This window comes from Pristis pectinata, chromosome 26 (genome assembly GCF_009764475.1).
Source record: "Pristis pectinata isolate sPriPec2 chromosome 26, sPriPec2.1.pri, whole genome shotgun sequence".
NCBI classification, from domain to species: domain Eukaryota; kingdom Metazoa; phylum Chordata; class Chondrichthyes; order Rhinopristiformes; family Pristidae; genus Pristis; species Pristis pectinata.
This window is the reverse complement of record NC_067430.1, coordinates 11,205,123-11,221,317: the sequence shown is the minus strand read 5'-3', so window position 1 is coordinate 11,221,317 and position 16,195 is coordinate 11,205,123. Positions and strand designations below refer to the sequence as shown.

The window sequence follows — 16,195 nt, the reverse complement described above, 5'->3', positions numbered from 1 at the left end:
TTGTTTTTTAACTCCTACTACCATAGTCTTCTTGCTCTTGGCTGTTTAGTTAACTTCCACCTGTGCATATCATCTCTCTCAGCTGTATCAATTTCATCTGTTATAAATGGTGCTATTCCGCCGTCCTTTCCTTCCTACAAACTCTTCCTAAAACTCATATCCCTAAATGTTTAGTTCCCATTTCTGATCCTCTTGCAACCATATTTCCATAATGGCCATCAGCTCATGTCTGTTCACCTCCTATCTGTGCTGTTAGATCACATACTCTGTTACGAATGCTTTATGTGTTAAGGTTGAAAGCCATTGGGCTTGCTTCTCTCCACCACTTTTAATCATACTTTTTTTTTTGCACTGTTCTATTTGCTCCTCTTCCTTCATGATGGGCCAAATGTTTGCCTCCTATGGCATATATTTTAATGATTCCAAAGTGGTGAGCATTCAAGTGTATGTGGATAAGACTTTGTTGTGAAGAAAATCTTTGATATGAGTGCTGGCAAGTAGTCTTGAATTCTAAGTATATCCACAACCCAGGGATATTTTATCTGGGATTTGGCTTAACTGTTTTACTTGCCTTCCATTGGAGGTGGAGTAGCAACTAAAACTACCAGTTATTCTAGGTCTGAAGTGCTTTTCCTTGTTGGTAATGTGTTGGGTAGCTTGTGCTGATTATCCTTGCAAAATATTTTAGGGAACTCATCAAAGCTTTTGCTAACATATAAAGCTTAACTTTTTGTATACAGTTGATCTTGTGTATGTATGTGTGTGTCTATATATATATATAGAGAGAGAGAGAGAGATAAAAAATATGGCCATTGGTACTAAATGATTATTACTAAATGATTATTACTAAATGAATTCCTGAAAAAATCATCTTTACTTGGAATGTAGTTTCTTTTTTTTCTTCTAGTAAAATTCTGTCATTTACTATTTCCAAACAGGTCACAACTCTGATGGAAAATTCATTGCTCGGGCCCAGAGAATTGAGTTTGACTGCGAGGTGGTGCCACGGCGGGTAGCCATCTTCCTGGAGAAGACTAAAGATGGTCAAATCTTACCAGTGCCAAACGTTGTTGTCCGTGAAGTGGCCTGCGGAGCAAATCATACGGTATGTATTTGAGATTGTCCTGCTAAACAAACTTGAACAATATGCCCATGCATTGGGAATTCATTTTCCCTAGCAATAATGGCATCACTTTGAGGTGCCTATCAATAAGCCCTTTTATTTGGCATAATCTGTCTTGTAGATTTAGTCCAGGAAAATAATTTAAGTGGAAATTGTGATTAAGGGACTATTTCTTGTTTTCTGTCCCTGAGGCAAGAACAAACTAGGATTTGAATTCATTGTTTTTATTTCTTCTGCAAGGGTACATATGAATTAGGTGCAGGAATAGGCCACTTGACCTCCACGCTTGCTCCACCATTTAATAAGATCATGGATGATTTGATTGTAACCACTTTCCCATCTACCCACTGTAACATTTCAACTTGCTTTTCAAATATGTTTATCTGCCTTAAAATATCCCAAGACTCTGCTTCCTTTGAGGAAGATTATTTCTAAAAACCATCAACCCCTGAAAGAGAAAATGTTACCACTGTTTTTAATGGGCAAGCCGTTATTTTTATTCAGTGACCCCTAGTCTAGATTCTCATGCAGCACATCCTCTCCTCATTGACAGTAACGTCTCCTTGGGATCTTGTGTTTCAATTGAGTCCCCTTTCACTCTTCCAAATGCCAGTTGAAATAAGTTAAAACTTTCCTTAAAGATAACCTGCCCATTCCAGGTCTTAGTATACTGAACTTTCTCATAGCTGCTTCTAATGCACTTGTATCCTTAGAGATCGATAATCTCCTAATTTTGCATTCAAGTCCCCTCTCAATAATATTCTATTGGTTTTCCTAATTACTTGCTGCACCTGCATATAACTTTTCTGAGAATCCTACACTTGGGTATCCAGATCCCTCTGCATCTGAGAGCTCTGCAGTCTCTCACCAGTTAGATACTATACTTTTCCTGCCAAAGGGGGCATTTTCACTCTTCCCACATTATACTCCCATATTCCAGATCTTTGTCCACTTGTATAAACTATTTGTCTCCCTTTTTTTTTATAGCCTCCTTGTCATCTACACAACTTATTCTAGCTTGTGTCATCAGCCAATTTAGGCACGACATCTTTAGTGCCTTAAGTCATTTGTATAAATTGTAACAAGCTTTGGTGCTAATTCCTGTGGCACATCACTAATTACACCTTGCCAACCAGAAAATAGCCCATTGTGCTGCTTACTGTTTCCTTTTAGCCAGCCAATCCTGTATCTAAGACAGAAGATTGCCTCTGACACTGAGTTATTATTTTTTTTGCCCTTTTTGAACCAGCACCTTATCAAATGTCTTTTTGGAAATCAAAGTCTAATACAACCACTTGCTCTTCTATTACTACTTCAAGGAGTTCCAATAAATTGGTCAAACACTAATTCCCTTTCACAACCATGGTGACTATGTCTAATTACATTTTTCCAAATGCCCAGACGCAAAGTCTTTAACAATAGCTTGTAATGTTTCTCCTTTGATGCCTGTTGCTAATTGGCCTTCGGTTTTCTAGTTCCTGCCTCCCCTTTTGAATAAAGAGGTTATTAGTACCTTTCCTGAATCCATGGAATTTTGGAAAATTAAAATCATTGCATCAGCCGTCTCACTGAGACACTAGGGAAAATTCCATCCGGACCCAGGGACTCGTCTGCCCACATCTTAACAATTTGCTCAGCAGCATTCCCTTGGTGATTTGTAATTTTTGAGTTCCTCCCTCCCTTTCAATTCCTGTTTTTTTTTCACATATATCTGTGATGTTAGTGGAAGTATCTAAATTTTTGAAAGATCATTTAATTGAGGACCAGTCAGAACTGGCACAGAAGAGGAAATGAAAGCTGGGGCAAATCGATCGTGATCAGATTCTGTGATGAGGTAGGCTTCAGGGGCCGAGTGCTTGCTCCTGCTTATGTTGTCTTGTGTTCTTGTATAACTTTATTATTTTGAAGACTGATGCAAATATCTGTTTAATTCACCTGCAGTTGCCTTATTTTCCATTATTAATTTACTGATACATTTTCCATAGGGTCATTGCTCACTTTAACTTCTAAATATCTGTGGCAACTCTACCTGGCTTGCTATCCTGACTACAGGATTCACTATTGGGCAGGACCTCCACCACGTCGATGAACAAGTACAGCAACAAGAAAACGCTATTCTGAGTCAAACATGTATTGACATTCATTCCCTCAGCATTGCTGGGTCAAAATCCAGGTCAAATTATCATTGTGGGGAAAAGCAGCACATAGACTGCAGCAGTTCCAAAAGGCCTTTTGCCATTTAAGCAGTGATGGACATTAAATTGCCATGGAATGCTATTCAGCCCTAGCTCTTGATGTCCTGCAGCCAACCGGACAATATATTCCTTGCCTGCCCCATTACTATTCATCTACCTGAAGAGAGTTTCTTTTTTAGTTTCTCTTTCGTGCAGATTTTGGCCAGCCTTGATGTTTTGGGGAGAAAGCTGTCTGCTTTTCCATAGGCTCATTCAGCAGGCAGCTGTTTTTTTTTCAAGTGACTTCTGGTCAAGAGGTTGCTCCTGAAATGTTAACGAGTCTTTTCTTCCTTTGTTCCCAGCTGCTGACACACCTGCTGTGTCTGCTCAGCGTTTTGTATTTATGTTAAGTACGTTTTTTTTGGGTCGCTGCTCTGTTCTATCCCGTGCTAATTTTAATCACAGTTCATGTAGCCTTCTCCGTGGTTGATGGCACCTGGCCTTTTCTCACTGCCACTGTGAAGTCAGATTGGCTGCTCCCCTGTCAGTCCTCATTGCACATGCCTTTGAAGGTTGTTCTGGTGTAATCCTTGGGTGAATTAACAAGTGTGCAGCTGCTACTGCAGCCTCTCAAAGATAGAAGAATGGTTCCTTTTACTAATCAAGATGTGTGTTCCTTAGATTGCTCTTGATTCTCAGAAGAGGGTGTTCACTTGGGGCTTTGGAGGGTACGGTCGCCTTGGGCACTCCGAACAGAAGGATGAGATGGTCCCACGCCTTGTTAAACTGTTTGACTTCCCTGGTCGTGGTGCTGTACAGATCTGCGCAGGAAACACCTGTTCATTTGCAGTAAATGAAATGGGTTCGTAATGTACATTGTCTTCAGTTTATTTTTATGGACTAGTTGTAAAGTGTCTATTGCCTCTGTATGTAATGTTATTTAACTGGTGCCACAAGGCCATTTCTACCACACTATCACCCCTGTGGATCTCGAGACGTGTTGTTCCATGTGGCTTGCTAATCTCGTTGGCTTTTTTTTTCTACAACTAAAGATGTGTTTTTGGTTGGAGTTACCCAGTTTCCACTTAAGAAGTGAAAGGGGCTTAATTTTTTTTTTAGAAAACACTTTTAGTCCTGTGTGGTTGCTTTTCTTTGAACACAATGTCTTGTGTCCATTTGTAAGTGAAATAAAGTACTTGGATTTCTAGTGCAGACTTGAATTCCTGACTATGCCCTTGAGAAATTTAGTAAATTGTGGCATTTAACAATAGTGAATAATGTGTGAAAACCCTATGTTAGCATTTTGCCCTGTAGTGTGTGCCTGCATAGGCTTTGTGCTTTGTTTCCATTAAGATGTAAGTGGTTGCCATATTAGTTGTGCACTTTAAGCTTTCAATGTGATGAGGGCGACATGTTTTGGATTTTTATCTTCTTGCTGAAGGTGCAAACTTGGGCATATGTTTCTACTCGGCCTTGCGGCTTTGTACTGTTAATTGGTGTACTACATCAGTTAGTGTGGAGCGCCTGAGTGATGAGCTGCATTGTTTTAGCTGATCCAATCCAGTCAGGGCATTACTGTCAGTTTCCTTTGCAAAGAGATGTCATAATTGAGTACTGCTAATTATATTGACTCCTCCTATGTGTGACTGGCTGCAATGTTTGCCCACATACCAGGGACTACAGCTCAGAAGTAATTCTTGTGGTATGATGTGCTTTGAGATGGTCAATGAATGCAAGTGGTCCTATAAAAGCTAGTTTACACTTTGACCAATTGTGATAATCTAACACTGCATCGGAGATTGCAGGCTTTCAGATTAGCACTTTGGTCAGGATGTGTAAGAAGGTTTGTTATTTACAACATCCCATCTCCTCCCTCCCCAACAGTTGGAGGGACACAGGTAACATTCAGCCACTTTTTGAACACTCCTAAGTTACACTGATGCCTCTGTGCTTTACAAAGTAATACTGCATTCTTGAATGCCTAATCATTTGAGATATTGAAGGAACATCTCTTTTGTTGCACTTGGTAGCTGTGAATAATTCCACAATGTTATTTGAAGAGCATTGAATTCTGGGACCAGTATCAGTTAAATAATACCAGATCAATTCACCTGGCTTCATTGCATTTAGTGTTCAGAGCTCTTCCTTTGTATAAATGTATTGCATTGTTTGCCTACATAGAAGTGATTACAGTTCGAGAGTAATTTGTTTGGCTTTAAATGGCCCAATATTACAAATTTTCAACCCCATTGCCATATTTTGGCAAAAGCTGTCCTCTTGGACGCACACGAACTTTTCCCGACTCCTGTAACTCTGTGGCCTGTTTAACAAGATTGGAATAAACTACTAGGAAGGTTGGATTCACTTAATGTTAATCTTTCTTGTATTTACTTTTTTCTTTCCCCCATAGGTGGCTTGTTCTTCTGGGGTGCAACCAACACCTCTCGTGATTCCACAATGTATCCCAAAGTGGTGCAGGACCTTTGTGGGTGGAAGGTTCGAAGCCTTTCCAGTGGGTGAGTAGGTGGCTGCAGAGCAGCCAAATCTCAGTGAAATGTGGATTCTCACTTGTAGCTTCTTGTGTATGTGGAGTAAAATCATTTTTTTAGCCACTGACCCAGAAGTTGTAGCTGAATGTTGAATCTGGAACCTGATGGGTTGGGAGACAAGGACCAGGAAAGCACTGTTTTTGCCCTGTCCAAGAGCAGACACAAGTGTGGAAAATAGACAAGATACAGTCGGGTGCTCTGTTCACAGTAGTAGAGTGGAAGCCAGGGTTGAGGAAGAAGGGAGACTTTTTTTGAAGGTGCCTGTGTGGAATGTTTTGTCATCTGAGAACATGTGATGAAGATGGAGAAACTGGATGGGAGGAAGTATAATCAAGGTAACTGGGAGTCTGGTTTTGTGGTGGATATTTGGGGCTGGTTATCCCCTGAGAGGGAGGCAGAGAGATGGACCATGTGAAGGAGCAAGCAGCATGGAAATTAGCAGCAAAAGTGAAATTTTTGTTTTCTACTTGAGTTGCTGGAAGAAGAGTTGGAGTACATCTCTGTGACGCCCCCACCCCCGAAGTCTGGAGCATCTGTTATACTATAAGGGCACCCAGTGAGAATATTCTCCTCCGTGGCTGTTGGTGCACATAGGCCATAAGTGTCCTGGAAACAGTGAAAGAATGCGTGAGTTTTTCTGTGTAGGTAGAATTTAATTTCCAGCTAATAAGGATGTGACAAATCACAAAAAAAAAAGGAAATTTGGGAAGAAGACAAATGGGTGGCACAGTACTACAGCAGTGGAGCTGCTGCCTCTTGGCTCCAGTAACCTGGGTTCAATCCTGACGTCTGGCGCTGCTTGGGAGGAGACTTCGTGTTTTCCTTTGGCCATCTGGGTCTCTGCCAGGTGCTCTGGTTTCCTCCCATATCCCAAAGACATGCTGGTCAGTAAATGGACTATTGCAAGTTGCCCCATGTGTGGGTGGGTGGTAGGAAAATGGAGGGGAGTTGATTATCAGGTGAGTGTGTGTTGCAGGGAAATGAGTGGGGGAATGGGATTGCTCTTGTGAGCTGGGATAGACTCAGTGAGCTGAATGGCCACGCTATGACAGAATGTGAAATGTGTTTAAGGCAGAACTTGGTCAAGTAGCATCTGTAAAATGAAAAGACTGTCATGCTTCACCTTCTGGGTTGGTTAATATTGCTTGATAAGGGGCTAGCAATGGAATGTTTTGAATACTGTGGACTCTGTTGTTTTATCTTTTTTGTTTTCAGGAAAAGCAGCATCATTGTGGCAGCTGATGAGAGCACAATCAGCTGGGGACCGTCACCTACCTTTGGAGAACTGGTAAGAACCGTGGTGGCAGGAAGGTAACTGTAGCTTGAAAACCTGAGCTTCATTCCAAGCTCATCACACACAAGAAACTTGTCGCCCTCTGTTTTGAACTCTTAATTGCCAAAACTGAGGTTCGAGTTCAGTGAGAACAGGAGGGAGAAATGTATCTATTAAATGTTCATTGAAAATGAAATAAGATTGGTGATTGAATATGTATAATCATTTTTCAGTTTACTCCATTTAGGTCCCATTGATTGTGGAACATGTAAATGGGAACTTTGTGCAGGAGAAAGGACTTGAATCGTGAATCAGTTATACCAGTGCGGTATTTATTGGAGGCTTTACACTTGGTTCGAAGTGGTTTTAACTCTCCACCTAATGTGGAGTTGAGGTTTAAGCTGATTGTAGAGTGGGGCTGAGCCTCTGTACTGCAGGGAGGCTGGACTTGGTTCTGGAATCTGGCTGAGACTCTAGGCTTATTTGTCCTTTACCTTTCACCACAATGTTAGTGTAAAACTATTATGCCAGTATTGCAGTGTCTGGTGTAAGTGTTTCCATTTTCTGATACAAAATGTTAATTCAAGGCCATGGTATAATCTAAATGTTTGCAATGAGCTTAATGTGAATCCTTGGAGTTCTACTGTCTGATCCTTATAGGGAAATGTTTCTCAGTCTCCCTTTAGAACAAGTTTCTTTCTTGGATTTCGCTGTTACTTGCTATAAATGATGCTAGCACCTTTAATGCAGAGTCAACCTTTATGGTTGTCACTGTGGAGGTTTCAAATTAAGCAGGGACATTGATTGAGGGGATCGTTTGACTTGGGAGAATGATCCTGGCCCAAAAATCAGTGCCACTGCAGGGTGGGGTGTGTGCAGAGGTGCTTGGTGTTGTGTTAGTGAGGGAAGGATAGACCACTGTACCAGTGTTGGGTGCAATGAGACAGGTGGTTTGTAAACAGAAAATGCTCAAAGTACTCAGGTGATTGGGCACCATATCCTGAGAGAGTTGTTTTAGCTTGTTGAGCTCCTGAGGAAAGATTATTGCCCTGAACTGTTAACTCTGTGATTCTAACCGTAATGCTCGAATTGCTGAGAATTTCCAACATTTTCTGTTTTGATTTTGGCTTTCCTACATGTATTCATTTTTGCTTTTGTAAGAGAGGATGGCAAGATTATTTGCTGGTCAGTGCAGGGAAAGGAGGAGAATAGCGAGAGCATGTGCAGGTGTGAGGTCGTTGTGTGCATCTTTTGTGTCCTACGGTGGAAGTTTTCAAACTGTGGTAACTTTTCCCAGGTGGTTTGTGAGGGTTCAGTTATGTGGGACAAATTGTAGACGGAGAGCTTTCACATTGTGCAAGGCCACTGATGTGGGTACTGAGCGACTGGGTGGTGTCTTGCCAGAGTCGCATCCACTGCTTCTGCTGGCCCTCTTGGATTTTGTCAGTGTGGCCAGAAGCTCTGTACTGGGCTCGTAGGTAATGCTTTGCATAGTACACGAGGCCTCAGCTTGACAAGGCAAGGTTGACTTGGAAGGTTAAAGGGAAAGGAGTCCCCTAATCTCATCTTGCTTCAGACAGAGTTAACTTTTTATAGTGGCCTACAGGTTAATGTACTGCAGGGCAGAGAGTTGCTGGGTGTAAAAGGAGGGGTGGTTGAGTGGGGAGCAGTGACCCTGGAGGATTGTCTCCCCGGGCATCCTCTGGTGCCTCTTGCCTTGGCTTCCAAGTGCTAGCAGTAATAGTGAGAGTTTGGAGTTGGTAAATCTGGAAGGGGAGATGAAACAAGAAATTTGCCAACCTCTGCACTGTATTATATTTGAAGCAGGGTTGGTAATCATCTCCAAGTATCCTGTATTATTTGTAAATTTTGAAATAACTTTACCTTCGGTGCTACAGCAGCCAAAAGGTGTTTGAATAGTTTGAAGAATTTGATGGAGATAATTTTAAATTGACCTAGCAATAATGCTATGTTGATGGCAAAGGAAGAAGCTAAATGTTGAGCTATGTTCACTTACAATAGAATAGGGGATATTGCAGCTTTGGAGACCTCCCAGTTTGTTGCTTTTCAGGAGCCATCTGGTGGCAGATGTCTGAAAAGGCATAACAATTCTCATTTTCAAACTAATCTCCATGATAGAAATGTGATTGTAATGTACCATTTTAAATCTCTTACAGCCATTACTGATGCTACAGCCAATTACTACCCTCCTTAAAATGGATTTTTTTTTTGCGACGACTCAAGCTAATAGAATTCTTCATTAGATTTGGCAATGGATGTTAAGTGTGTTGAGGATGGACCACTTTAATATGCAATGGGTGTTTTTATTTGACGTCAGATATGCCCTGTTTATAAACAAATGTCTTGGTAAGGTACCCTTCCTGGTGGGGCGACATGTGATGGTCCTAGTATAATTTTAAACCATAACTAATGTTGCAGGGCTATGGAGACAACAAACCCAAATCCTCCACTACTGCACAGGAGATAAAGACCTTGGATGGTGTTTATATTGAGCAGGTGAGAGAGTCTCTTTTTATTTTCATCTTAAACCATCAGGAGTACTAGGGTACATCACTTAAACTGTCTAGAATGAAGAGTAGGAACTTTTAAGGAGCGCCTGCGATCTTCCCACTCGTAAAGAAGCTCCAGTGAAGTTGAAAGTGCATCTTTCACCACAAGGTGATTGATGTATACAAACTTCTAGAAAATGTTTGCTTCTGTATTGTTGACATTGCTTTTTTTTAAAAAAAAGGATTTGCTCTTTACCTGTTGGAAAACCTCATGGGTGTAGGGTGGGGATCTGAAGGTAAGTGTTTTTTTTTCCCCCACACAGAGTTCTGGTTATCTAGAATGAGCTGCCATAGGTGACAGAGGCAGATACAATTACGATGTTCAAAAGATACTTGGACAGGTACGTAGATAGGAAAGGCGCAGAGTGAAACAGGCCTAATGCAGGCAAATGGGATCACGGTCGGCATAGACTAGGTGGGTCAAAAGGGCCTGTTTCTGTGCTGTATTGTTCTGATTCTATTGTTTGAGTCACATGGGTACCAACCGAAGAATTTAGCATTAATCATGGCTCATTACATAGCACTCTTGACCACTGTGTCAGAAAGTTGTGGGCTCAAGTCCCATCGCAGAAACTAAGTAGTACACAACCTGGTCTGACACCCTGTTATAGTATGTTGCATTCTTGGGTGCCATTTCTCTGATCAGACTTCAAATCGAGGTCCCATCTGCTTTCTCCATTTACATAAAAATTACCTAGAGCTATTTTGGAGAAGATTAGTGGACTGTTTATCCCTCTGCCAACAATTTTTTTTTAAATTTAATTATCTCATTGCTGTTTCTGGGGTGCTTGCTGTGTGCAAATTGGCTGCAGCATTACCTGCATTATGTGACTGCACTTCAGAAGTACTGAATTGTCTTTGGGACAGCCTCAGGTGAAAGGTGCAGTATAAGTGCAAGTCTTTCTTTCTGGAGATCTTTGCCAGTCACCACCTTGTGCCCAGTGGCACTTTATGGGGAATACATTTTCATTTACTTTTTCTTCCTGCAGGTTGCTATGGGCCATGCTCATTCACTGATGATAGCAAGAGATGAAAGTGATGCAGAAAAAGAGAGGATTAAGAAGTTGCCTGAATATAACCCACGGATTATCTGATGTAGCCTGAGCAGCCACACATGAAAGCTTCACTTGAACAAAGGCAGCTGAAGTTTACAGTGCACTGGTCAATGAGATAAAAATCCACACTGAACAGGGAGCCAGGCAATGGACAACATCTTAGAAAGAGATTTTCCAATTCATAAAAATATTAGTGGTACTTACACGATCACGATTACAAACGCAGCTATGTAGTGTTTCCAGAGCAACTGATTTAACAATGCACGCAGATAGTTAATTTTACTTGTGTTCTTTGGCCAATGTGTTGCCATTGGTTTGGTAATGGCCAATTCCTATTGATGTGTTGGAACTCCTTGTATTTTTTTTAAACCCAGGTTTGGCTCTTTTAATTGGCCAGTAAGAGTGGCGTAAACAAGCTGAAACATTTGGAACCATGACCTTCAATTGGCTGCACTAAATTTAATCAAGCTGGCAAGTTGTATTTTCTACCGTTTTAACTCTGGGCTGGCCAGATGTAATGGCTGATGGTGATATATTGGTCATTTACTAAATTTCTTCCTCATTATTTTTGGTGGGTGCAGGAATTCTTCAACAATTCAGCGAACTACTGTAGTCTAAAAATGCAAGTCCATGTTTTCTAACAGCATTTCTGTAGGGCAAGACAAGACCTGGGTAGTTAAGTTGAGATTTGGTGTTTTTTTAAAAAAAAGGGCACTTCTGCACTGCCCATGAAGTTTTTTTGGAGGAGCTGTGCTCCAGCAAAGACCCCTGATCACTTTGAAAACCACTTGCTCTATTTTGATAAACTGCATTTTGATGAGTTCTGAAGAGAAAAGTTTGCATTCCATGCTTCTGACTGCTATACTTGGGCTTCTGTTTTCATTGAGATCATGGGTCATGTTGTATTGCTGCTGAAGGCAGGAGCACAACATGCTTGTTGTCAACAGCACATAGTGTGAAGCTGCCTTATTGTTCCCAACTCTGGCGGATTCATTACCAATAAAGATTTAATTTGGATTTGGTGATTTGCTTAGTACAACACCAAGTAAAGTTATTTCTCTTCCCATTCCTGGTCTATTTAATTAAACCTCGTGTTCGGTTACAGTTCTATTTCTGATAAGCTAATGGTACAGTTTTTCTACCTTAGGCCATTTCCCATATTTTTCCCCTTTAAGGGGAATGGTGGGGTATCTAGGTCAAATCTTTGTGCACTAACTTTATCAGCTCAGATCCCCACTGTTTAGGATATTTTTGTTAAGTCATTAGAGCTTGTTTGAGACTTTTCAATCTGTCATTTATATATGCTGGGATTAAACCATTCCTTGGCTGTTTTCCCCATTGGGGGATGGAGTGAAATTGACACTACAGTCAGCAAGAGTTGGAAGGTCCCGAGGAACACAAAGCAAGGAAACTGCCAAGATGATGAAGAAGTGGGGTCCCATTTTATATTGAGTACTAGTGGCTTAACAACTTCATTATCTGATATCTTTGCTGTTCAGAGATTGGATTGGAGCATTTTTTTAAATAAAGATGTTTTTATTAGATACAGAACAGTTTGTTCAACTACAGGCTGTTTTGAGAATGTATCTGTATTCTCTGAATTCAGCCTATACACTTAATGGCAAGGCTTATATGGACGTGTTGGGTATTATAAACATGTTGACTTTCTTGTAGCATTAGTCAGCAATTTTCATGTTAAAATTTGAATGCTGCAGCCGTGTTACTTTGTTCTAAATTCCAGTGTCCTTGGTTTGTCAGAGGGATTTCTCATCCATTAGTACTGTGCTGCACGAATGAGACCAAACAAATAGATGAACCTTGTACAGTAAATGCAAAATGGCTTTCTCATTTCTCTCTATTAATTACCAGAGTTTCAACACTTGTCCTCCATTGGCAACCCTTCCATTACTTTGTGGCCTGACCAGCTGTAATGTGTGCAATATTGATCATTTCTCAGTGGTGCCAATGCACTGAAGTTACAGCATGGCTGTATATAAAATCTCTTAATAGTGTGGCTCTTGCTCGGGTCATTCAGAAAACCATGCATCTGACTCCACCTATGCAAAACTGTGACTCTGAGATTTTAAATCTGGTTCTTGCAGCCTTCTTTGAACAGGATAAAAAGTATTCCCCATAAAGCATTCTTTTTGGAGATGATACTAGAAAAATGGGGTTACTGCACAAGATCTTTCCAGCATTTGGTTCAGCTGCTGCAGATCTAAAATGACTAGTAGTTTCCCTATTTTTCGTCTTGTAACCCTTAAAATACATTAAGATAAATTTTAACTGATTTGGTATTCTGATGCCCAAGATGAATGTGCTGGAAGAACCTTAATAGTTTGGTTATATCACTCTATAAGCAGAGCTGGCAAGATGAAGGATTCAGACGTGAGTAAACCAATATATTTAACAATTTGTGGTTTAACTGATCCACAACTTAGTCACCATTTTGTACTACTGTTAATGCCCCATGATCTCTGGGGCAGTGGTGGTGGATCCTCCTTTTATGTGCAGCCTCTGATTTGGAGGTGGTAAGACATCTCGGTGCTAGCAATGCTGATATGATGTCTTGCGTTACCTTTAGCATTGGGTGTGCTTCAAGCTGCACAACCTTCCTTTGAAGAAGCTGAAAATTGGCTGCCACAATAACCAAGAATCTAAACTTGCACCAATGTGAAAGTCGTGCTCAAACAATCGCATATTTAAATCTGATGTAAAACGCATCTGTTTACAAGTTTCCTAATTTCAGCCCTTGCAGGAGTGGAACAGAATTCTGTCCTGTGAAATGTTGAATACATTTTCCTAATCACTTATTAATTATTTTTTCCTCCCCAGTTTTAATTTGCCAGCTATTTTGTCCACCTTCATGCTGGACTGTCTGACTTTAGTTGTCCCTGTCTTGGGATTGTGAAACCCTGCTAAGCCTCTGTGCTGAAAGCTGATCGTGCGGTAATGGGGACTGTGTATTTTTTTATATTGATCCTTTTTCTACAGTGGGATTTAATGACCCTGTGTGACTCTATTATGTTCATGTCTTCCTGTAGCAGCCAATGTTTAAATATCCAAGATGGCAAATGTGAAAAGTTGGCCCAAATTTCACTCTTCTTTTTCTTCTGGTTTCAAAGGTCCAGGCTTTATAGCATTGGGTATAGATGTACCACAGAACTTTGCAGGTGCAAGTTGCACAGACAGTGTATTGCACCAGTAGCTGTGAGTATGCACTCTTTTCTGTAAGTGTTGCATGGTATTCCACCAGACTATCTCAAAAATAAAGTAACTTGATTAATTTCGGAGTCGCTGCTATCTTTCGAATGCTGAGCTGGCTGGAATTTGGGTATAAAATGATTAGCATAGTTAGACTTAGTACAAGATAACAGTGCTGTCCTCTGGGAAGTTTGAACCTGGTTGTTTTGTTCTCTTAAATGTTTCTCCTTGGGGTAAACGGCAAGCTGTTGGTGCTGTTCAGTGTCTTATGCCAAATGGCCTGTAATCAGCTGCACTTGTATTACTGAACGTGAGTATTTCTTGTGCTTGTACAGATTATTTCTAGTTATTCACTCCAGATATCTACAACATGATTGTGTCCATTTAATTTTTAATACTGTAGATGGGAGTCCAGCTGGACTTTAAACAAGACTCTTGTCAATTTCAAATTTCCAAATTTGGAAAGGCATATATTCAGGTAAAGTAGTAAGTTGTTCATCTTACTTTTTAAAAACAAAATGTTTGTGGAAAAATGTGTTGACCAAGACTTGAAGCTATTGTAGTTTAAACTCTTCTCACTAAACTTCACAACAGCATAAAACCCTTTTCAGGGGAGGGGAGGGGGGAAAGAATTGTTGGGGGGAGTAGGTGCTAGAATTTTGCTGTCCTCCATCAGCTAAGTTACCCCAAAGGAGAACGATTCAGAATTGTTCATTGTGTAACTATTGTGCCTAGGGAAACAATTCCACTGCAAACAGAAAGAACATCTATTTGTTGTGTTAATGGTTTCCCTGTCATCTCAAAACTAATAATAGAATTGAACATCTGCAAATTTTTGACATTTTCCAAGTAGAGGTGAACTGTCAGCTTGTTTTAGTAAGATGGGTGGAGAGGGAGCATCTCCTTTTAATGCTGGTTAATAGTGACTAGCTTCTTGGCATCATTAGGTTAGGAAGTGAATTTTGTAGTTAATTAGTTGCCTGTTCAGTGCTGTAAACCTTTTTTCTTTTTTTTACTTTTGTATTTCCTGCAATAAATTGAATAAATTTTGCCTTGTGTTTCCTTCCACTGTGTGAGACTGTGGATTTAGTTCTTGAACTGGTTGATCCATTTGCAGCTGGTGAATTTGGAAGGAGTACTGGTTTATCACTTCATGAATCATCATCCTTTATCTGATTATTGTGCAGTGGAAACACCTAGTATATGTTAATATGCAGATGTTGCTGTCTCGATTTGTGCTCCAAAGATGGTTGAGGATTTTTACGATTTTCTAAAATCTAAAGTATGAAGGACATTTTTGTGTAATGTTGTCCTGAACTTCTGACTCGATTGGAAATATTGGCCCACATGTTGTTATGGAATAAGAGAATCCAAACACTTGAGTGCTTATCTAATATTGTCTTCAATCATTGCAGGTTTTAAAAAAAAATACATGTTCATCAACTTGTGAAAGCTGAGCCCAATTTGGCTGCTGTGTTTGAACAGGAAATGTTTTAATTGATTGTAATGCAATTTGAGACATCCTGAAGATCTTCTGCACCATCTCCAATGTTATCTTCAGTTGATTGATCACCTTATTGCAGAACAAACAGTCACACGGTTTTCATTTTTCTCTGGCTCTAAATTTTCATAAAGCGAATGGGCAAAACCAATATTGACAGTGTGCTAAAGAATCAACATGAGGTTTGTTTTTGGATGGGGGAAAGACTGAGGTGGCCAACCCTGAGAAAGTCTAATACTGTACCAGAAAAACTGTTCTAGGACTTGGTGGTTTTAGGTAAGAACATGCCAGATGTACAAGCTTGGTAGAAATGATTTTTGGGTGGGCTAATTATGGAAGGTCACTTTGTATGCACCCAAGGTGTCGTTGTGGGTCACCCCTGGGATATCAATGCTGTGCAATGAAGTGAACTGAAGGAGACTTGCAAACCAGCTGTTGTGATCTGCAGGACAGCAAATCAGTCAATGGGTGATGGTTTGAGAGATTGTGGCTCAGCATGAGATTCGTGTGGGTGTTTGATGGAGAAGAGCCAATGTAATTGGGTCATTGCTATGAAGAAAATAATGCTGTAGTGGGTAAGCAATTCTGGTGATGGAACAGAGGGGGCTGTGAGTACCTCCAAAGATTTTGTATTTTTTCATGGGATATAATATAGTTATCAAGGCAGGCATTTACCCATCTCACTTGGCATTTGGAACTGAGTGGCTTGCTAGGTAATTTCAGAAGGCATTTAAGAATCAACAACA

General features: G+C 40.5%; 1 protein-coding gene across 1 annotated transcript in view; it reads left to right on the top strand.

The window, feature by feature from the left end:
* The window catches only part of rcc2 (regulator of chromosome condensation 2), a 39,976-nt gene extending 24,960 nt beyond the window's left edge, over positions 1-15,016 (top strand). The window contains exons 7-12 of the mRNA XM_052039205.1: positions 939-1,105; positions 3,979-4,159; positions 5,708-5,813; positions 7,062-7,134; positions 9,559-9,636; positions 10,679-15,016. Of these exons, the coding sequence (XP_051895165.1) occupies positions 939-1,105; positions 3,979-4,159; positions 5,708-5,813; positions 7,062-7,134; positions 9,559-9,636; positions 10,679-10,783 (710 nt within the window). The 3' untranslated portion in view covers positions 10,784-15,016. The remainder of the gene's footprint in view (positions 1-938; positions 1,106-3,978; positions 4,160-5,707; positions 5,814-7,061; positions 7,135-9,558; positions 9,637-10,678) is intronic.
* The last annotated feature ends 1,179 nt before the right edge of the window (positions 15,017-16,195 follow it).